The sequence below is a fragment of the Gadus chalcogrammus genome, chromosome 2 (genome assembly GCF_026213295.1).
Source record: "Gadus chalcogrammus isolate NIFS_2021 chromosome 2, NIFS_Gcha_1.0, whole genome shotgun sequence".
Classification (NCBI taxonomy): domain Eukaryota; kingdom Metazoa; phylum Chordata; class Actinopteri; order Gadiformes; family Gadidae; genus Gadus; species Gadus chalcogrammus.
The window spans coordinates 86,263-108,591 of NC_079413.1; the positions used below are offsets into that span (position 1 = coordinate 86,263).

Below are 22,329 nucleotides of genomic sequence, written 5' to 3' on the forward strand. Positions count from 1 at the left end.
CTCCCCTAGGGATCTAGTCCCTCCCCTAGGGCTCTAGTCCCTCCCCTAGGGCTCTAGTCCCTCCCCTAAGGCACTAGTCCCTCCCCTAAGGCTCTAGTCCCTCCCCTAGGGCTCTAGTCCCCCCCCTAGGGCTCTAGTCCCTCCCCTAGGGCTCAAGTCCCTCCCCTAGGGCTCTAGTCCAACCCCTAGGGCCCTAGTCTTGCGTGTGTTTGTAGGTGAGTGTGCGTGTGCGTCCTACCCGGCTGTTGGCCGACTCGTACATGTCCCCCTCCACCTTGCGGGCGTATGCCACCAGGTTCTCCATCCGCCGGTCCTTCAGCGCGGCCGGGTCCGGGGTGGGGAAGATGGCCTGCACCCTGTAGCGCACATCATCAGGGGTCAGGGGTCAACACCAGGGGTCAGGGGTCAACGCCAGGGGTCAGGGGTCAACGCACAACACCAGGGGTCAGGGGTCAACACCAGGGGTCAGGGGTCAACGCACAACACCAGGGGTCAGGGGTCAACGCACAACACCAGGGGTCAGGGGTCAACGCACAACACCATGGGTCAGGGGTCACCATGGGTCAGGGGTCAACGCACAACACCAGGGGTCAGGGGTCAACGCACAACACCATGGGTCAGGGGTCAACGCACAGGGTCAGGGGTCAACACCAGGGGTCAGGGGTCAACGCACAACACCAGGGGTCAGGGGTCAACGCCACAGACAGAGACAGAGACAGAGACAGAGACAGAGAGACAGACAGACAGACAGACAGACAGACAGACAGACAGACAGACAGACAGACAGACTCACAGCTTGTGCACCAGGTGGTTCCTGAGGTCCTGGGTGATGTCCTCGTGCCACGACTTCCTCATGCCCGGCGCAGAGGGGGGCGTGGCCGTGGGCATGGAGCCCATGCTGGCCATGGAGTCGTTCATCAGGCTGAGGGGAGAGGGAGGGGGGAGAGGTGAGGGGGGGTCAGCCGAGCTCCACCCCAGGTCAGAGGTCAGAGGTCAGGGCTTACCTCTGAGCGTTCAGGTTGTTGTGCAGCATGGCGTCAGGCAGCAGGCTCGACTGCTGATTGGACGACAGCCCGCCTCCGCCGTTCACACCCATGGGATTACCTCCTGAGAGAGAGAGAGGGGAGAGGAGAGAGAGAGAGGAGAGAGGAGAGAGGAGAGAGGAGAGAGGAGAGGGGAGAGAGGATGTTAGGACACTGGGCTCCAGGGGACTGACAGACGGCCGACCCAGACGACAGTCTAACTGAGCGGTCAGAGAGCGACGGTGCGGCCCTCACCCATGGAGTTGAGGGCCCTCATGCCGGGCTGGCCCCCCATGGCCTGGCCGGGCCCCTGGGGCCCCTGGGGGGGCAGCTGGTTCCCCTGGTAGGTGAGTCCCAGCGCGGCGTAGGCCCTCTCGATGGAGCTGGGGTCGATCTGGCTGGAGGGGTTGATGCTGGCCGCGTTGGGGGGGCCCCCGGGCACCGGGGGGCCCAGCGCGTTGACCAGGCCCACCCCCGCGCTGCTGAGGAGGGCTGCAGGAGAGGGGGGGGGGGGGGTTACAATGATCTATAGGTTATCATCCACACACACACACACACACACACACACACACACACACACACACACACACACACACACACACACACACACACACACACACACACACACACACACACACACACACACACACACACACACACACACACACACGGAGCACTCACACTGCTGGTTCCTCTTGTCTCCGGCGTTCTTCAGCGGCAGGCAGACCGGACAGTCGTGCCGCGTGCAGTTCTTCCAGTGAGAGATGATCTGTCGCGACGAGGCACAGTGTGCCACTGCAGGAGAGAGGGGGTCAGTCAGGGGACAGAGGGTGAATGAGATGAATGAATGAATAGAGGTCTCTAGGAGGGGTGGGAAGGACCCCTGCTGGGTGAAGTTGAGCAGAGATGAGTTCACCAATCTCATGGTTCACCAACACTGCATTTATTGCGTTGTTTAAATTGATACAAATCTTCAGGCTAATTGGTGAAGCGTGGGGAAGGGGATAGATGGACCATGTTACCATACTTTAAACGCATTCATACACACCGGGAAGAGGGGCTTATACGACCAGAGGCAATTACACAGAGAATTAGTGTGAGGCTTCTGAATTAAAACAAACAGACGCTAAACAGCGATGTGTCACGCAGTAGTAGGAGGTAGCAGAGGACCACTCACAGCAACAGAGGTATAGATGGGGATCTACTCTTTAATGACTTATCAGAATGGAGTTGATCCGGGGAATAAACGGTGTAAGGAATGTCATCCAGCCTTACAGCTGGGGGTAGGGGTTAGGGGGTAGGGGTTAGGGGGTAGGGGTTAGGGGTTGAGGACCAGCTTGGACCAAGATGCCAGGGCTTGATTCCCGAGAGCCATGTCACTCTTTAATATCACCACCCACCTGCCCTCCCCATCTACGTTCATAGACCCTTCTCTAGATACTCTGACCCCGATGGTCGTGTGTTGGGTGGAGGGACGCTGCTCCACCCGTTCTAACCTGCGCTCCGAGCGGGGTGGAGGCGCTGTGTGCGCGGCGGACTCACCCTGGCAGGACTTGCCGGCCTGGCAGTGGGTCATGTGGTTCAGCACGTTCTTCATGGTGCGGCAGTGGGGCAGGTTGCACTGCCGCACCTCCCCGTTGGCCTGCTCCCGCCGCTGGCACTTGTGGGCGTGGAGGAGCAGGACCAGCTGCTGCTGGATCAGCTTGCGCTTCTCGGGGTCCGCCGTGGGGGGCGTGGCACCGGGCCCCGCCCCCACCACGCCCAGGCCCACCGGGGACCCGCCCGCCACGCCGGCCGCCGCCGCCGCCCCGCCCACTGGCACGCCTCCGGGCGACTGGGAGGGCTGGGGAGAGGAGGGGGGGGGGACAGAGAGGGAGAGGACAGAGAGGGAGAGGTCAGAGGTCGAGACACAGCCGTTACCTGGACCCACTCTGGACCGTGTGGCCTACAGGCGGGAAGACGTCTGGTTAACGAGGAGGAGCGTTAACGAGGGCGTCCACAGGAGGAGGAGGACTGAGAGCAGGTGAGGGTCGCTCTCGTTTCGTCCGTCCTGTGTTGGTCCATACGTTGCACTGATACTCTTTTACTCCAAGGCTTTTCCTTTGTGCTTCGGCTCAGGACAGGACGTGTTTTGCTCCAGACGACCACGATTGCAGCGGATTCTCTCTTCTTGCATCAGAGCTGAAGCGCCAAGGGAGTGGAAGTACTCGTCGTCTTATTCCAAAGACTTGTCCGCTGCCACGGCAACATGGCCGTCCCGACGCTGCCGCGCGGGCATTGTGCCGGCGGACTTCTTTAGCACATTAAAAAGGAAACCATGTTTCCACCTCCATCAACGAATGCACAGCCCTAACTGAGGACTTGAGTCGTACTTTTCTTGGGCAGTCCGCGCGTTCAGCCCCACCGTGTCTGACCGACCTGTAACCGCGTAGAGCTGGCGGGATGCTCCTCTCAACAGCAGTCTTTATGTTACATCCATTGGGGACATTTTGAAACAGGACATAGCCGCTTCAATTGTGTTTCAGTTAAGTCACTGTTTATGGCAGGGCATGTAATTTGCCGATTAGGTAGGATGTGATCATTAGATTGCTCTACATGGCAGAGTGCTGCTGCTCAACAGCTTACACTGAAGGCCAAGTCCACAACCAAGTCCCAGTGCCATGGGCAGGGATACAGTGCTCACTAACTGACCGCTAGAACTACGGCCCACCAGATGGACGGTTGTTCTGGGCAGAAATGCTTGGCAGGTAAAAATACAAATATAACAAAGATAAAGGATGTTTGATTCCTTCAGTCAAATCACCGTAACACCCCGGCTCACAGCTGGGGGGCTTCTACCTGTTGAGAGAGAGCGAGAGACAGAGAGAGAGAGAGACAGAGAGACAGACAGACAGAGACAGAGACAGACAGAGGCAGAGACAGAGAGAGAGAGAGACAGAGACAGACACAGAGAGAGAGACAGAGACAGAGACAGAGACAGAGACAGAGACAGAGACAGAGACAGAGACAGACAGAGACAGAGACAGACAGAGACAGACGGAGGTCTCTCTTACCATCCCGGACATGCCCTGCCCTGGCGACGTCTTCTTGTCCATGCTGAACTGGGCGGCCAGGCTGTTGGGCATGCCGGCCTTGTTCTGGAGCCCTGCCCCTGGGAGCCCCCCAGCCGGCTGCTGGCCGTACGGGCCGCCATAGGGGACCGCGTTGGCCATCATATTCATCTGGAGGGGGGGGGGGGGGGGGAGCAGTGAGGAGAGAGGGAGGCCAAATTAAAGAAGGCCAAAAAGGTGTTGAATGCATATTTGAGCAGCATGTATTTTCCAGTTTCGTACACTGCGGTACGGGAAGGAAATCCGTTCAATATACAATACAAAATCGAAAACATACATATGCATCCGCTATCAAGATTCGACATGAACAAACATGTTATGGGGTACAAAACAAATTCTACTCTCTAAGAAAATCCGCACTCTGGTCGTGTGAAGGCATGTTCCGCGGTATCGAGAAGGCTGCAAGCACACGTTTTAACCGCCGCATTCAACCCTGCTATATTCAACCAGTTCTCCTGCGATCATGCGGGTTAGTTAAGGGTTAACTAACCCGGATCCACAAAGGGCCCACAAGTATCGGCGGACTCCACCCGATACGCCTCATTGATTGTTGTGACGCGTTTGGCGCTGGGAACAGGGATGGAGCTTGGCTTCCAGCACGCAGTGGAAACCAAACACCTACCGTGGTCCTGCAGCTACAAACCTCCAACAAGTGGCCACGACGCTTATTTAGAGCCCCAATTAATCCTACAAAGATGATGCTCGTTATCTGTAGAGTCCACAGATCATCCGAGGGATGTCGTGCTCCGTAGCGCTGAGGCCAGCGGCTTCGAGGTCTTCCAGAGCTCCATGGAGGTCGTCTCCTAACCTCGGCCCCCTGGGGCTCCAGGGACCGTCTTAAGGAGTCTCAGCCCTGTCCAGCTAGCTTACAGAAACGCTAAGCTAGAGGTGCAGTGTCACGCTATATGTTCAAGTAACTGCTGGAGCAATAACTGCATAACTGTTTTTCATGATAGGGGAGGCAGAAATATGTATTTGAGCAATGAATTTCTTCAGTGGATGATGAATATCAAATGACAAACGCAAAGATTTCCTAAAACAGCTATACCAATGGCTTGTGACTGAAGATTCTCATTTTTGGGATTACCAAATTTAGTTTGCTACGTTACAACTGCTCGAGGATACTGCTTAGACCAAACCTTAGACCAGGGTTAACTAACCCTAACCTTAGACCAGGGTTAACTAACCCTAACCTTAGACCAGGGTTGACTAACCCTAACCTTAGACCAGGGTTAACTAACGCTAACCTTAGACCAGGGTTGACTAACCCTAACCTTAGACCAGGGTTGACTAACCCTAACCTTAGACCAGGGTTGACTAACCCTAACCTTAGACCAGGGTTGACTAACCCTAACCTTAGACCAGGATTAACTAACCCTAACCTTAGACCAGGGTTGACTAACCCTAACCTTAGACCAGGGTTAACTAGCCCTAACCTTAGACCAGGGTTAACTAGCCCTAACCTTAGACCAGGGTTGACTAACCCTAACCTTAGACCAGGGTTAACTAACCCTAACCTTAGACCAGGGTTAACTAACCCTAACCTTAGACCAGGGTTAACTAACCCTAACCTTAGACCAGGGTTGACTAACCCTAACCTTAGACCAGGGTTGACTAACCCTAACCCTAGCTGAACGGGCCCCGACAGACGGCGGCGTGCGTACGGAGCCCCCCCCGACAGACGGCGGCGTGCGTACAGAGCCCCCCCCCCCCCCCCCCGACAGACGGCGGCGTGCGTACGGAGCCCCTCCCGACAGACGGCGGCGTGCGTACGGAGCGCGGCCTCACCTTGTTCAGCGCTCCGGGCTGCTGGGGTCGGATCCCGGTGGGGCCGCCGGGGCCCATCTGCTGCCCTCCCGTCTGCCCCTGCAGGGTCTCGGCCAGCAGGTTACCGCCGCTGCTCATGCCCCCGTTGCCGGGGTACCCCATCCTGGGCGAGCCGTTCATCATCTGCCCCCCCATCAGGCCCTGATGCTGCTGCTGTCCGTTGGCCTTGTGGGCGTTCATCATGGCCGCCCGGTTCATCCCGGACACGCCCCCGGCCAGCGCGGCCTGCTGCTGCATCAGGCCGGCCTGCCCCCCCTGAGGTCCCACGCCCTGGGGGCCAGCCGCCGTGGCGTTCATGCCCCCCATGAGGGCCATGGAGGCGCCGCCGTTGCTGGGGGCCCCCTGCTGGGGCTGGGCCCCGGCCCGGAGGAGCTCCGACAGCTGCTTGTGTTTGGCGGCGGCGTCCTGCCCGCCGCTGCCCCCCATGCCCATGCCCATCCCGGCCCCCAGCCCCCCCAGGCTGGTGTGGATCTGGTTGAGGTCCCCCCCGTTGGCCAGTCCCAGCTCCGAGGAGTTGATGAGCTCGTCGGGGAGGTCGTGCTCCAGGTCGAAGAGGGAGCCGAAATCTGGAAGGGGACAGAGACACGGAGCAGGGGTTAGACCAGAGGACGACAGGGACACGAGACACCTGCTGCACCTCCGACCGCAGACCTCCGTCACTAGAGGCAGAGCTACAGACCACAGACCTCCATCACTAGAGGCTACAGACCACAGACCTCCGTCACTAGAGGCAGAGCTACAGACAACAGACCTCCATCACTAGAGGCAGAGCTACAGACCAAAGACCTCCATCACTAGAGGCAGAGCTATAGACCACAGACCTCCATCACTAGAGGCAGAGCTACAGACAACAGACCTCCATCACTAGAGGCTACAGACCACAGACCTCCATCACTAGAGGCTACAGACCACAGACCTCCATCACTAGAGGCAGAGCTACAGACCACAGACCTCCATCACTAGGGGCTACAGACCACAGACCTCCGTCACTAGAGGCAGAGCTACAGACCACAGACCTCCATCACTAGGGGCTACAGACCACAGACCTCCGTCACTAGAGGCAGAGATACAGACCTCCATCACTAGAGGCTACAGACCACAGACCTCCGTCACTAGAGGCTACAGACCCCTCCATCACTAGAGGCAGAGCTACAGACCACAGACCCCTCTATAACTAGAGGCTACAGACCGCAGACCTCCGTCACTAGAGGCAGAGCTACAGACCTCCATCACTAGAGGCTACAGACCACCTCCGTCACTAGGGGCTACAGACCCCTCCATCACTAGAGGCAGAGCTATAGACCACAGACCCCTCCATAACTAGAGGCTACAGACCACAGACCTCCATCATTAGAGGCTACAGACCCCTCCATCATTAGAGGCTACAGACCCCTCCATCACTAGAGGCTACAGACCCCTCCATCACTAGAGGCTACAGACCCCTCCATCACTAGAGGCTACAGACAGACCCCTCCATCACTAGAGGCTACAGACCCCTCCATCATTAGAGGCTACAGACCCCTCCATCACTAGAGGCTACAGACAGACCCCTCCATCACTAGAGGCTACAGACAGACCCCTCCATCATTAGAGGCTACAGACCCCTCCATCACTAGAGGCTACAGACCCCTCCGTCACCAGAGGCAGTACAGACAGACCCCTCCATCACTAGAGGCTACAGACCCCTCCATCACTAGAGGCTACAGACCCCTCCATCATTAGAGGCTACAGACCCCTCCATCACTAGAGGCTACAGACCCCTCCATCACTAGAGGCTACAGACCCCTCCATCACTAGAGGCTACAGACCCCTCCATCACTAGAGGCTACAGACCCCTCCATCACTAGAGGCTACAGACCCCTCCATCACTAGAGGCTACAGACCCCTCCGTCACCAGAGGCAGTACAGACAGACCCCTCCATCACTAGAGGCTACAGACCCCTCCATCACTAGAGGCTACAGACCCCTCCATCACTAGAGGCTACAGACATCGTCTCCAGGGCTCCCGTCCTTCTCCCCGGAGCGGGTGGGGCAGTCAGGCAGAAGCGACGGCTGGGAGTCGAGGCCCTCTCCTGGGCGCCAGCCTGCGGTTTGATGGGCCGCCAAACACGAGGAGAGCATACAGTAGGCTGGCGGTGTGAAGCCACAGAGGTAAACACACCGGGCCGGCCTCATACTGGGCCCAAGCACTGGCCAGAACTGGGAAGGACTTTGAGAAGGTGCTTAGTGTGTTGGGATGGAGGACCGATATGCATGGCCTTGTGGCCTCAATGCTGGTATTTCGATAACAAGTGAACATATTTGTGCATATTGTTGTTTAGCTTATAAACAGCCTTATGCCATCGATGTTCAAAGCCCACATGATTCTGGGTTCAACCGCTGGAAGACATTCAAACAAGTGCTGTGGTACATACGACTAGACGGAGGTCTCTTCTGACCTGGTCCCAGTACAGCTCACACCTCATTCTCTCGGTCATTAAAAAGACAGAAACTTGTCAGCCATTTTAGTATCAAATCTATGGTGTTCAACCTTCAAAAATGTAAAGAATAATTTGTGGAGAGAAGAATTGTATTAATTTGTCTTTCAATTCAAAGAGATATAACAGGAAATAATATCTAAGCAAAACAAAACCATTGACTTACTATACTCCAAATACTTTACCAAAAACCAAACTTGATTAGCGATCCACCACACTATTCCTCATCAACTTTTAGGTTCCTACATTTTGAAGTCATGTTATAATGCTGCAAGACTCCACTTTATTTAGATAATCTGCCACACAAAGAATACGACAGAACGTGTCGTAAAATACTTGTTCATGTTCTCTATTCAGGGGACTCAATAGATGGACGCAAAAGAGAGACAAGTCTTAAAGACCGAGAGCCAAAACTTGGGAGACCTGAACTCTGGTCTCAACATGTCCTGGATCATGCCACGGCCGGGTCCTGGACCACGCATCCCCCGGGTCCCTGACCACGCATCCCCCGGGTCCGGGCCACGCAGCCCCCGGGTCCCGGACCACGACGCGCGGTCCTCCCAGCGAGACAACAATGCTTTGCGCAACTTCTCCATTGAAGTGAGGTCCAAACAATAGCTAGCTGTTAGCAACAGTGGCTCAATAAAACCGTGTTATTTCGACCATGTTACGACACACAACGTCCCGGGGAAACACAAGTAGTTCACCGTGGAACGGTTCACGGTTCAAAACACCGGGACCCACGTTATCACATGAATTGCGGTCATTTAAACCTCAAGGCAGCTTAAGAAAACTACGTTGAACCGGCAACGGTATGCTAGTCGGCAATGCTAGTCGGCGCTAGCTCTATGGAGTACCGTTATTTTCTGCCGTTTCTAATCGACTTTTCGCTCGGTATTAACCCGCACTTTGTACTCATGTGAGGGGGGACGAAGGCGATGTGTGTCGTTTGGTTTATTCGGCTTCGTGCTTTTACAAAGTGAGCCCGCCTGACTCACAGAGCGGCGGCTCAACTTGAGGGAACCGGGCGACCTGACTTCCATTGTCTGGATGTTCGTCACCGGCTAGTTAGCCAGATGGGCTACTAGCGCTGGACAAGTTCTGCACACACACACACACACATACACGCACGCACACACACGCACCTGGGGGGGCAGCACCCACACCCACACCTGGGGGACAACACCCACCCGGGGATCAGCACCCACCTTGGGGGGAGGGGCGCGCGCACACACACACACACACACACACGCACCTGGGGGGCACACACACCTGGGGGGCAGCAGCACCCACCTGACCCCCCAACTCTCACAACATGTCTTTACTCCATTTACCACGGTGAGCCGGGCTACCCAGGAGCCTTACACTGGTGGGTGTCGACTTGATGGAGGTCTTTCCACCAAGTTAGGCTTCTCCACTGCAGGAGAGCCGAGCCCGTTGACTTTAGATCACATACTGGGGGCCATTTAGCAAGTCAAGCCTCACGAAAAGGAGAAATAAAAAGCATGTTTACCATTTCCATCACTGGCGGACACCGAGAGAGCTGGGGAGGACAGCTTGGGCCTCTTGGCTGAAGGCGGGCCGGACTCCAAGACATTATCGGCCATATTTTTGACGAATTAAAACTTGCTGTGGATCCACCCGGGGATAATCAAAGTCCCTAGTTATCGGCCGTTTCTTGCTCGGGAATGGTTTCCGATTCTTCCCCCACCGCTACGGGGACGGTAGGGGAAAGAAGGCGATGGTGAACTCTTCCCTTCAGAGTTCCCACTCTGGGTTATCCTCTCCGTGGGTCTGTTCCCCTCCCCGGTAGAGGTCTGGTTTCTTCAGGTTTCTCCGGGTTCAGCGGGAGGAGGTGGTACGGTGGCGTGGGCCTTCGACTACCTCATGTGGCTTCTTCTGCTTCATGGGAAATGTCCCCAGAGCGGTCCTCCATGGTACGGCCACTCCGGTCCGCCATGGCCGGCGGGGAAACGCAGGACTTGGGCTGTGAGGCGCGCGTCTGAAGACCCTCCTCCTGTGAATGGGAACCAAAAACAAGACCGAAAAACGCAGTCCCGCACGACCCTGGTGGCAACTTTTCGGGAGCCTCCTCTCATGCAACAGTTAAGAGATCCTTAATGGCATTTTCCTTTCTTCCGCCTGATCTGAATCCTGTCTGCTGTGGAGGCCGGCCAGTCCACACATCCCCTAGGAGCTCCGTCGGTGTTTGAACACTTCATGTGAGTGACAGTCGTTCAGAATCGTCTGCAATACGAGCATGAGTTCTATTGTCCTGTTCAACACTCAGAAAGCAGGGGTCGGTGCAAACGGTAAATCCAATAAATCACAATTCCGTCGAAAGACACCAGTCCCAACAGTAGCTGGTTTAAAATAGATATCGTTTAAATTCCATGCATATCACAAAACCTCCTTTGCATCCGGACGTAAACCACCGTGCCCTTAGTGTATACGTCTGACCATGCAAGGCACTTGGTCAGAATAACGGACTCATATTGCACATTTAGTTGTAGCGCCCCTCGCTCGGATATTTCTGATGCAGCCAGTCGGGTTGGCAATGGTTGCAAAATTCAAGAGAGAAAAAAAATCCAAATCACTGCTCGTCTGCAGCTTGATTGCCAATCGATTCGGATGCAGATTTATCTCTTCTAGAAGAGTTCTCAAAGGTTATCAAACAACTATTTAATAATTAGCGTACAATCAGAAGGATCCAATTGGTTTTATTTTGCAGGCGAGGTTCCAGGGGGTTACTTCTAAAGAGATGGAGCCTCGATTTCAACCAAAGAAAACACTGGCAAGCTTCTCAGATTGAAAAATAGCATGGTTATAACTACTGCAATTTTTAACTGTCACTCACTGCGTATAATCATGCACGAAAGGCAAATTGAAAAATAAGACTCCAGAAAACAAGCAAATGCGACCTTAGGCAAAAATTCAATAAAACGTCGGGCACAAAATATGGCTTCTTTAGAAGTGAAAAACAGTGGATGTGCAAGAAGAGATCATCCTTGCACCCCAAATATTGTGGGTTCAAAAAATCCTTTCATTGACTCTTTGTGATGGAGAATGCCCCCCTTCGCGTTTATCCCAACAGATTCCCCTTTTCTTCAAGCCCGTCTTCCCTCTTTCCACCGATCCCTGGAGCCCGGGGGACATCTAGCTGTACACCGGTCTATGCGTGCGGTTTCCTGGCTTCGCAATGGACACATAATGAGGTTTCACGTTCATTTTCTCCTTCGCAGGTTTTCCTTCGCGGTGGTATCTGTCCCTCTTCCGCCTCTCCTCCTCTCCGCTCCTTCCCTGGATCCGCTGTTTCCTTCTTCGGTCGCCGATCCCTTTTCGCTCGCGTCTCGTCTTTTGTTCGTGCGATCTACGTTCGCATTTAACGCCAAGACACGATGTCGCCCGTGTGTGCCCGGCGGTTCGCGGCTGTGGTCTCTTCTCTTCTCTCGGCGTCTCCCGTTTCTTACGGTCCGTCCGCACAAACAAAATGGCGGCTTGTTGTTTCTGCTCCTCTGATACGGGGGGAGGGTTGGAGGTACAGCAACATTAGGCGTGTGGGGGGGTGGGTGGGGGACTCGGGATCGCCCGGAACACTTTCGTGTTCTCTCGGAGTGCTGCTTGTAACGCGGTGCTCTGTAGGGGACAGTCGCGCTCCATCAGAGAGCGGCTCAGCCGCACGACGAACATGTCACAATTAAAACTCAAATCAAAGAGCGTCGTAGGCTACATGTCACCATTAAGTTAATCAGAGAGCGCCCAGTGGACGCGGTGCACAGCCTCCACGATCACCACCATCTCCACCAAAACCGGGCATGAATTAAAGGCTGTTTCCCAACGTGCTTCTGAACATTAAAGGCTTCGTTTGCTGAAATCGAATGGTTTACACTTGTCATTTTAATGTAACAAAAAAAAGAATAAATAGCACCACTATATTACCATTGTTCATTATTTGCGCTTAATGGTCCGTTTTACGTCCCACGGATTGATCAATTATTTTTAGGACGCCACGAAACAGTGGGATACATTTATATTAAAACTGCGATTTAGTTCAATCAATGCCACTTTGGTGAGCCACACGGGCTAAACACGAGACTACGCAAGGGTAGACACGATGGGCACAATCACGGCATTTCATTTGATGTTTCATAGAATTTGATACCAAACCGCCTTTCAACGAGGGAGGTAGACTTCGTAGCGGATATGGTGTCGAGGCCAGTGTAGGGCTGAGATAATACTGGTGGCTTCAACTTTAGGACCAGCTCTTCATCCCCATCATCACAACAATGTTAACCGACATTTTGAATTCAAGCAAATTAACAACACCATCCCCCCTGGAGACACCACTCCATGAGGTTTAACAAACCTGTTTCATTTAATGTAAAATTTAAATAATCGCATTTCCCATAAAATATACTTTGAGTTCCAGACGTGGACACTTCAGTGCGTTTTTCTCTGCGCCCCAAAGAAAACAAACACCAACACAAGCACGTGAAGACTTCGTCGGAACACACTTTAGAGACAACGTGCACTCTGGTGGGGGGCCCCGGGACCCCTCGGCCCCCCTAGCGCTGGGCGCAGGCCCTCTCCACGTCCGCCAGGGTCTTGGGGGCGTCGGCGGAGAGGATGAGGGGCCCCCCCGTGTCCCGGACCACCACGTCGTCCTCGATGCGGACCCCCAGCCCGCGGAACCGCTCGGGGGCCCGGCGGTCGTCCTCGGCGATGTACAGGCCTGGGGGGGAGAGAGGAGAGGGGCGTTAGGCTCCTCCTACAGCAGGAGAGGAGGGCGTTAGGCTCCTCCTACAGCAGGAGGGGAGGGCGTTAGGCTCCTCCTACAGCAGGAGAGGAGGGCGTTAGGCTCCTCCTACAGCAGGAGAGGAGGGCGTTAGGCTCCTCCTACAGCAGGAGAGGAGGAGGGCGTTAGGCTCCTCCTACAGCAGGAGAGGAGGAGGGCGTTAGGCTCCTCCTACAGCAGGAGAGGAGGAGGGCGTTAGGCTCCTCCTACAGCAGGAGAGGAGGAGGGCGTTAGGCTCCTCCTACAGCAGGAGAGGAGGAGGGCGTTAGGCTCCTCCTACAGCAGGAGAGGAGGAGGGCGTTAGGCTCCTCCTACAGCAGGAGAGGAGGAGGGCGTTAGGCTCCTCCTACAGCAGGAGAGGAGGAGGGCATTAGGCTCCTCCTACAGCAGGAGAGGAGGGCGTTAGGCGAGCATGACCCTTAAAGCGAGGGTCGGCGATGTGGAGACACCAGCCAGGGAGCAACATCTAGAAAGGATCCTCCCTTCAGACCTCCCCCAAACCCGTAGGCCCGGGTAGCTGGTAGGGAGACAGACATGGTGGCCAGCCAATCACTTCATTCGGGCAATATGATATGATTGGATGGGCTTATTACAGGCCTGTGGAAGCCAGATACTAGATTTCTTTATACTTTTGGTCAGAGCATTTGATTTATTGAGTTCTGTCGGGATGTAAAGCAATCAATTTGGCAAAAGATGCCACTAAAAGCCGGAGGCAGGGAGTTTCTTTAGATAATTTATTTTCTAACTCTCCTGTTATTCTCTCTGCTCTCTCTCAGCTCTCAGAGGGGTCCCCTGTCAGCTCTCAGAGGGGTCCCCCGTCAGCTCTCAGAGGGGTCCCCCGTCAGCTCTCAGAGGGGTCCCCCGTCAGCTCTCAGAGGGGTCCCCCGTCAGCCTCAGAGGGGGTTGGTGCAGGCGGGGTCTCAGGTACCTGGCTCTATGGTGATGGCCATCCCAGGCTGCAGGGCGCGGGAGCGGGACAGCTCGGGGGTGTCGTGGACGTCCATGCCCAGGTAGTGGCCCACGTGGTGGGGGCAGTAGTGCCGGGCGACCTGGGGGCGAGAGGGGGGTTCAGAGGACCTGATGAAACATATCACACCAAACCAACAGACGACTCACACACACAGTCGATCAGACCGTCTCTCTGTTACCACCAACCTATCGATGAGACCTCTTCCAGATACCTGATGGTTAGGTGTCACTACTCCATGATAGGGATGTATAGAGTGGCTCATACTGACTGTTCAAACTGATGAAGGGCTTCAACCATCGAGTGGTGAAACCAGTCTGGTCTAGCAGTCTCAGTCTGGCCCTAGCAGTGTGAGTTCAGCTGAAGGCCTCTGGGCCCTTGACTCCACTCTGAGTGACTAAAGGGCCATTCACACATTGCTGCCTTGAATTGACGTGTGCTGTGTGCTTGTCTTTCAAAGAGGTCTCTGGACATCATGGCATCAGTGGAGTGTCTCAGAGGAGTCCTAGGCTCGTGTGCTTGACATCCTGGTTTTATTAACAGGTGTGCTGCAGCATTCCGCCACATCACAGTAGAAACCTTTGGTTCATTTGAGGTTCATTTTCAGTTCAGACAACTTTACTGATTCCAAGAAGGGCAGTTCATTGGCAGCCTACCCCTACACCCGACTTAAGCACTCACAGGCTAGGTAGGTATAGGTCAGAGGCCGCAGATCAAAGGTCAACACAAGGAAACGATGAGCAGCAGTGAATGAAAGACAACATTCAGTCTGTCAATCCCCCATAAAAGGGATGGTCATGAACATACAAAGGAATCTTAGGTAATACAATTATAAAAATAGCATTCTAGGTGGTGAAAGCAACACATGAAGTTGAAAACATGATTGTTTTGAGACTCGTAGCTTCAGTAGGCTGAACCACAATATTTAAGGGGGGGTGGGGATTTTAGAATATAGTGTCTTGTTACTGTCTTTCAAAATAAAAAGGAATCATAAAGTAAAACTGGTAGTTCAGCTTGAGGACATGTGCATTAGGTTATGCAATGTATGAGGTAACGGGTCTTAAAGACGTATCACAGAAACATTTATAAAGTAAGACTAACAGAAAGTCTTACTACAGAACAAGAAATGCACACAGCCTTGTAGCTTTCGATGTCAACAGGCTTTTGAGCAAAACAAAATGGAGGAGTTGGAGCTCATTGGCTAATCAAAATCTAACCAGGGCAGAGCAAATCAGCTGCATGATGTGTTTGGACATTTCCTCCATTTCTTATCCACAGAAATATGGACCAAAGGTTACAACTACCTTAGTGAGGGGTTAAAGATAAACACAAGATACAGTCTTTATGAAGGACTACTGTGGTAACAGGACCATGGCTGTTTATGGCTTGGATTTCATTTCACAAGCTCACGTCAGCTACAAGGCAGAGCATATCTGTACTTAAAGCCAGAGAAGGCAATTTGGAGAAACAATCCAGAATAAGCTCGATTTGAAGTATCCAACCAACAATACCCCCCCTCCCCCCTCCTCCCTCTCTTCTGGCCTTCCTCACAAACGACTTCCCCAAAATAAGTGGTTAGCTCGCTAGCTTTAGCACTAGGTCTGCCAGCCTCGGAGAGGGCTCCGGTCCTGCACTGTGAGGCAGCCGGGGTAGGTAGAGAGACAGGTAGGTAGAGAGACAGGTAGGTAGAGAGACAGGTAGGTAGACAGACAGACAGGTAGGTAGAGAGACAGGTAGGTAGAGAGACAGGTAGGTAGACAGACAGACAGGTAGGTAGAGAGACAGGTAGGTAGAGAGACAGGTAGGTAGACAGACAGACAGGTAGGTAGACAGGTAGGTAGAGAGACAGGTAGGTAGGTAGACAGGTAGGTAGAGACAGGTAGGTAGGTAGAGAGACAGGTAGGTAGAGAGACAGGTAGGTAGGTAGACAGGTAGGTAGGTAGACAGGTAGGTAGAGAGACAGGTAGGTAGGTAGACAGGTAGGTAGACAGACAGGTCATCCAATCATTTAATTTCATATTAATGAAAATGTCAGTGGCGTTTCTGGTCATTATGGCACCCAAGGCGAGATCTCCAACCCCCCCCTCCAAAACCCATGCCCTCTTCAGGGAAATTAACCCCTACATTTCACTATTATAAACATGACAAAACCAAACAGCAGGTCGGCAAAGAAGGTCAACACTAAGGAGTAACTAACCCCTGGCGCCTCCCCCACCTAGCCCCTCCCCCACCTGGCTCCTCCCCCACCTGGCTCCTCCCCCACCTGCTCACCTGTACCTCTCTGATAAGTGATCAATAAGTCCCCCTCTAGGTGGCGCCCCAGGAGCCGTACCTTCAGCAGCTCCACCTCGCTGGCGGAGGCCTTGGCCACGCCCAGCCGTCGCAGCTGCGCCCCCAGCAGGGACAGCATGGAGCTGTAGATGTGGTCCAGGCTCACGCCGGGGGAGCACATGGACAGACAGGCCAGCTGGACCTCCAGCACCGCCTCGTAGAGCTCCGCCTGGGGGCCCGAGAACCTTCAGGGGCCGAGGGGGAGAGAGGAGCACTGGTTAGAGAGACCGGAGGAGAGAGGAGAGAGGAGAGAGGAACACCGTTTAGAGAGACCGGAGGAGGAGGAGAGAGGAGAGAGGAGAGAGGAGGAGGAGAGAGGAGAGAGGAGAGAGGAGAGAGGAGAGAGGAGAGAGGAGCACCGTTTAGAGAGACAGGAGGAGAGAGGAGAGAGGAGAGAGGAGAGAGGAGAGAGGAGAGAGGAGCACCGTTTAGAGAGACCGGAGGAGAGAGGAGAGAGGAGAGAGGAGAGGAGGAGAGAGGAGCCCTGAGGTTCACACACTTTCTGAGTGCAGCCGGTGGAGGTACAGAAGAACTGTGTTGGTTGAACTATTCTTACTCAAAGGACAGCTGGCTCCTCCCAGTACCGTACTCCCACCACTATGATTCACACCCTTCAGCCCCATCTGCCCTAATCAGCCCATTCAGTTCAACTGAAAACAGAGTTCTTCGTGGTAAGTTGTGAGTCCATTCAGTCATGTTCAGTCCCTCCTCCCCCATAACTCACCGGCCGTTCACGGGCCATGTGCGGGTGATGTCGCTGACGTAGCCGAAGTATTCACAGCCTCCGTCCAGGAGCACCATCTCACCGTCCTTCGGGGAAAGACGAGAGAAAGTAGAAAGAGAAGTCTTCATCATCTCGGTCAAAGGGATGCAGGTTGATGTCCACCAGCTCCTTCAAGGCCTCCTCCCCAGCCTCAGCCCTCCCTCACCTTGATCAGCTGGTTGTTGTTGATGTAGTGCAGGGTGTTGGCGCGGTTCCCTCCAGCGATCACAGGGGGGTACGCCAGGAAGTTGGCCCCATGGACGCGATTCTCAAAATCAAACTGGAGGCACACGATTGGTCAAAGGAGTCTTTCAACCAAGCAAATCTAGACCCACGAGTGGCAAGATCTATGTTCACGACTTCCCAGCTCTTCCACCAGCGCTTAAGAACATACTATTCATCCATCGCACCCATTCATTGACTTCATAAATAAATCTGTATTTTTGACAAGTGATTCTTAACAAGTAAACCAATGAAACGCCAGCAGGACCAAACTGTTCCTACCTTAGCGAAGATCAGGGCTTCATCCACCTGCCCCCGTGTCATGGCCATGGTCTTCCTGAATGCCTGGAGAACAAAGTCATGAAGACGTCTCAGACACACTCTGGTCTCACATCACCACATCTTCCTAATGACGCCTAAAGGTTGTATCAGCGATGGTGGGTGACGTCTCTTCTGATGGTATTTGAAGCGAGAACCCAAAGAAAGTTCATCCAGTAAAACTATCATGAACGCAGCGCAAAACCCTACAACACCCCCCTCCTCTGTCTGTGATTGGTTGGAATATTATTTATCTTGGTTTTGATTGGTTGGCAGTACCATTTGTTTCTGTGTACGATCTCGGGGCACAGGCTGCCTCCAGAGACTCGTTTATTTGACGGCCTCCACCAGTGGGCAGCTGGCGGAGCGTGAGGTAAGATCAGATGAATGAGATACTTTATGTTTCGGCCTAGCATCGCTGATGCAACCTTTAATCACCAGAGCTGAGGCCTTAATGTCTGAAGTCCCCCCGCTGGGTGGGTCCAACACCCCCCCTCTGGTGGGCGGGTCCAACGCCCCCCCGCTGGGTGGGTCCAACACCCCCCCTCTGGGCGGGTCCAACGCCCCCCCTCTGGGCGGGTCCAACGCCCCCTCCAGACCTCCGTACCTGGGCAGTGATGCGACCGGCCTCCTGCATGAGGGCCACCTCCGCCGGGCTCTTGAGGGCCCGCAGCGTCTGGGTCAGGGGCCGGACGGGGCGCGGCGTGGGGCCCGCCTCCAGCAGGGGGCGCAGGTGGGTCTGGTGGAGCTGGGGGTGGGACGGCTTGGAGCTGTCGTACCAGAGAGAAGAGCCTGGGGGGGGGGGGGGGGGGGTTAGACAGTGAGGGAGAGGGGAACCAACCAGAGGGAGGGGTTAGACAGTGAGGGAGAGGGGAACCAACCAGAGGGAGGGGTTAGACAGTGAGGGAGAGGGGAACCAACCAGAGGGAGGGGTTAGACAGTGAGGGAGAGGGGAACCAACCAGAGGGAGGGGTTAGACAGTGAGGGAGAGGGGAACCAACCAGAGGGAGGGGTTAGACAGTGAGGGAGAGGGGAACCAACCAGAGGGAGGGGTTAGACAGTGAGGGAGAGGGGAACCAACCAGAGGGAGGGGTTAGACAGTGAGGGAGAGGGGAACCAACCAGAGGGAGGGGTTAGACAGTGAGGGAGAGGGGAACCAACCAGAGGGAGGGGTTAGACAGTGAGGGAGAGGGGAACCAACCAGAGGGAGGGGTTAGACAGTGAGGGAGAGGGGAACCAACCAGAGGGAGGGGTTAGACAGTGAGGGAGAGGGGAACCAACCAGAGGGAGGGGTTAGACAGTGAGGGAGAGGGGAACCAACCAGAGGGAGGGGTTAGACAGTGAGGGAGAGGGGAACCAACCAGAGGGAGGGGTTAGACAGTGAGGGAGAGGGGAACCAACCAGAGGGAGGGGTTAGACAGTGAGGGAGAGGGGAACCAACCAGAGGGAGGGGTTAGACAGTGAGGGAGAGGGGAACCAACCAGAGGGAGGGGTTAGACAGTGAGGGAGAGGGGAACCAACCAGAGGGAGGGGTTAGACAGTAGCCCTTCACCAGGAGCAGACGGGGTTAGACAGTAGCCCTATCCCTAAGGAGCAGACGGGGTCAGTAGGGGTTAGACGGTAGCCCTAGCCTAGGAGCAGGCGGGGTTAGATGGTAGCCCTATCCCTAGGAGCAGACGGGGTCAGTAGGGGTTAGACGGTAGCCCTAGCCTAGGAGCAGGCGGGGTTAGACGGTAGCCCTAGCCTAGGAGCAGGCGGGGTTAGACGGTAGCCCTAGCCTAGGAGCAGACGGGGTCAGAGGGTAGCCCTATCCCTAAGGAGCAGACGGGGTCAGTAGGGAGAGGGTAGCCCTATCCCTAAGGAGCAGACGGGGTCAGTAGGGGTTAGACGGTAGCCCTAGCCTAGGAGCAGACGGGGTCAGAGGGTAGCCCTATCCCTAAGGAGCAGACGGGGTCAGTAGGGGTTAGACAGTAGCCCTAGCCTAGGAGCAGACGGGGTCAGTAGGGGTTAGACAGTAGCCCTAGCCTAGGAGCAGGCGGGGTTAGAGGGTAGCCCTAGCCTCGGAGCAGGCGGGGTTAGAGGGTAGCCCTAGCCTCGGAGCAGGCGGGGTTAGAGGGTAGCCCTAGCCTCGGAGCAGGCGGGGTTAGAGGGTGGGCTCCTCACCCTTGAGGCTCCGGAGCACCAGGCCCAGCTCCTCGGTGCAGTGGACCCTCTCGATGCCGGTCAGCGCCGCCGCTCCGTCCTTCCCCGACCGCGCCCCGTCCCACAGCTCCCGCGCGGGGTCCCGGCGCGGCACGAAGAGGATGGCCTGGTCCGGGCGGCCCGTCCCGTGCAGAACCAGCGCGCTGTCCGCCTCTAGGACCCCCGTGAGGTAGAGGAAGTCCTGCGGAGCAGAGGTGGACGACTCCAGTTAACGGTACAACGTCACCGTCATGTCGTCAACCGTCTCCCACCAGGTCCCGACCCTCTGCAACACTCCCGGGCCGGGCTGAGGCCTGGGACGTCTGCTTTAATGCCTCCAGGCTGACAGCGCAGCCTCCAGGCCTCTAGGAGGTGCTGCAGTGACGGCAGCGTCCAGCTGGTCACCGTAATAACTCCTACGAGCAGCTAACCTCTGACGGGTTGGTCACGGAGAAATGGATAGGGGGTGCCAATATGGCAGCCTACTCATGGAACCTGTTCCCAAAGCCATATGCCACATACTGGTCCTACATGTACAGACATGAAGCATGTACAATATTCATATCTGTTAACGACACATGAACGAATGGAACACTGAGTGAGGGGGCGACAGAGGGAGGAGGGATGGAGGAGCCGCCCGAGCAGCACCTGGTTCTGGTGGAAGGGGTAGGGGATGTCGTTGGTCATGTAGCGGGTGGGGTGGGACAGCAGCACCACCACGTGGGAGTCCGAGGGCGCGGCCGGCCCCAGCCGCTCCGCCTGCGCCTCCACCAGGGAGGCTAGCTTCAGCCGGCGCAGCTCGTACTCCAGCTGGGTCAGCCCAGGGGTCACCTCCCCTACGCACACGCACACACACACACACACACACACACACACACACACACACACACACACACACACACACACACACACACACAATGATATTATTTTTCTAATTGAAGCAGTGGGAGGAGTCTGTATGATTTTTCTTCCTAATGTAATAAGGATTTTGTTCAATCAGAAGACTCAATGCGGTCTAATTGTAGAGTGGGAACTACATTGGAGTGAACCTCTGTCCGATTGTTTAGGCTGGGGTTCGCATTCATCTATGTTTTATCGACTTATTCAATATTGTGTTGTATTCGTACGCTTCGACGTATGATTCCTACGCTGCAGAAGCTGCCATCATTGCTGTAACACGAGGAATTGTTTAGCCTAGCGATTGTGGTACTTGCACTTAGTTCTATGAACATCCTTTCTGTACCGACAGCGATATATTGATGCACTTCTTATACATTACAAATGTACTTATTGTAAGTCGCTTTGGATAAAAGCGTCTGCTAAATGCCCCAAATGTAAAATGTACTGTAAAATGTGCACTGTAGAATCTCATCCTTGACTTGGACTTCCAGAACATTTAGTTAGTAAGCAGATGCTTACGACAAATAGGTTAGGGTTGTATTCAGAACGTAACTGAATGGCTTAATAAAATGTAAAATGATGTGACTACACATCACATGATACCAACTTTCATAGAAGAACTTTGCTAATGCGAGAGCTGTGTACCTGAACTCACCATGTTTGAGGAGGTGGGGGTGGGTGAAGGGACTGGGCTGGCCCAGGTAACGAGGGGGGTACTGTTGGGGTTTCAAACCTCCTGGTTTCACTGAGATGTTCCTGCATGCGCACCGGAGACAGCCTGCACACAGTGAAACACAGAGTGGACATTCTCTCCAACACTACGCTGGAGCAGGGAGTGAGTAAAAGTCTGTTAAGGTTCCAAGACATTATGAAGCGTCACTGGTCACAATGGTCACTGCTGGTCACAATGACGTACACATCGTTGGGTCATACACAAACACAGACCACACAGAAATAATATCTGTGATGACAAATGGTGAGGAGAAGTAATGTGGAGATGAAGTGATCCATGTATCAAACCCTGAATATATTACCTTGCCTCCAACTCGGGCCTGGCAGCAGCCTGACAGATCGGGCGAGGAGGAGCGGAGAAGGCAACATTGCAGCAAGACTTTTTTATTATCCCCCTACATATGTGGGCCACCAATGTCTACAGCTGGCCTTCGAGTATGTCATCAGACAAAGTCAATAAAGGAACCTCATTATATTGAGTAGTTACGGTGAGCCACTGAAATATATCAAGTGTACAAATGGTTTGAGGCAAGAACAAATGTTACTGTAATTAAGTCCCTTGCCGGAGTGTCTGAGAAGATCAGTGAGCGGCTCGTCCTATGTAAGAGAGACGAAAGGTGAAACGACTGGCCTCCCCTTTAACACCCACACCGTGATTGGCCAGAAACATCTTACCACGTCTCT

The 22,329-nt window shown here is 54.5% G+C and overlaps 2 protein-coding genes across 4 annotated transcripts in view; both read right to left on the reverse strand.

The window, feature by feature from the left end:
• Nucleotides 1–11,034, reverse strand: part of ep300b (E1A binding protein p300 b) — a 31,896-nt gene extending 20,862 nt beyond the window's left edge. For all 3 annotated transcript variants that reach the window (XM_056609352.1, XM_056609344.1, XM_056609335.1), the window contains exons 1-9: nt 9,950–11,034; nt 5,921–6,525; nt 4,076–4,243; nt 2,565–2,865; nt 1,704–1,817; nt 1,278–1,514; nt 1,005–1,107; nt 794–922; nt 239–356 (exon numbers count right to left, since the gene is read on the reverse strand). In XM_056609352.1, coding sequence (XP_056465327.1) covers nt 239–356; nt 794–922; nt 1,005–1,107; nt 1,278–1,514; nt 1,704–1,817; nt 2,565–2,865; nt 4,076–4,243; nt 5,921–6,525; nt 9,950–10,043 — 1,869 coding nt within the window. In that variant the 5' untranslated portion in view covers nt 10,044–11,034. The remainder of the gene's footprint in view (nt 1–238; nt 357–793; nt 923–1,004; nt 1,108–1,277; nt 1,515–1,703; nt 1,818–2,564; nt 2,866–4,075; nt 4,244–5,920; nt 6,526–9,949) is intronic.
• Nucleotides 11,035–11,140: 106 nt separating this feature from the next.
• Nucleotides 11,141–22,274, reverse strand: xpnpep3 (X-prolyl aminopeptidase 3, mitochondrial). Its single transcript, XM_056609412.1, has 11 exons — nt 21,948–22,274; nt 21,569–21,691; nt 20,662–20,849; nt 19,996–20,215; nt 18,440–18,624; nt 17,797–17,859; nt 17,459–17,572; nt 17,254–17,339; nt 16,531–16,714; nt 14,160–14,280; nt 11,141–13,168 (listed from the first exon to the last, which is right to left on the reverse strand). The coding sequence occupies exons 1-11, from the start codon at nt 22,012–22,014 to the stop codon at nt 13,002–13,004; spliced, it is 1,518 nt and encodes a 505-aa protein (XP_056465387.1). The 5' UTR covers nt 22,015–22,274; the 3' UTR covers nt 11,141–13,001.
• Nucleotides 22,275–22,329: the final 55 nt, after the last annotated feature.

What these genes read in the sequence shown, in the direction of transcription:
- xpnpep3 (XM_056609412.1), bottom strand. Translation starts at nt 22,014, where the DNA reads ATGTTGCCTTCTCCGCTCCTCCTCGCCCGATCTGTCAGGCTGCTGCCA. An exon ending in AGGCCCGAGTTGGAGGCAAG is followed by an intron (nt 21,692 to 21,947) that starts GTAATATATTCA and finishes CACTGTGTGCAG; the next exon opens with GCTGTCTCCGGTGCGCATGC. An exon ending in GGCCATCACCATAGAGCCAG is followed by an intron (nt 13,169 to 14,159) that starts GTACCTGAGACC and finishes TCTCCCCCCCAG; the next exon opens with GCCTGTACATCGCCGAGGAC.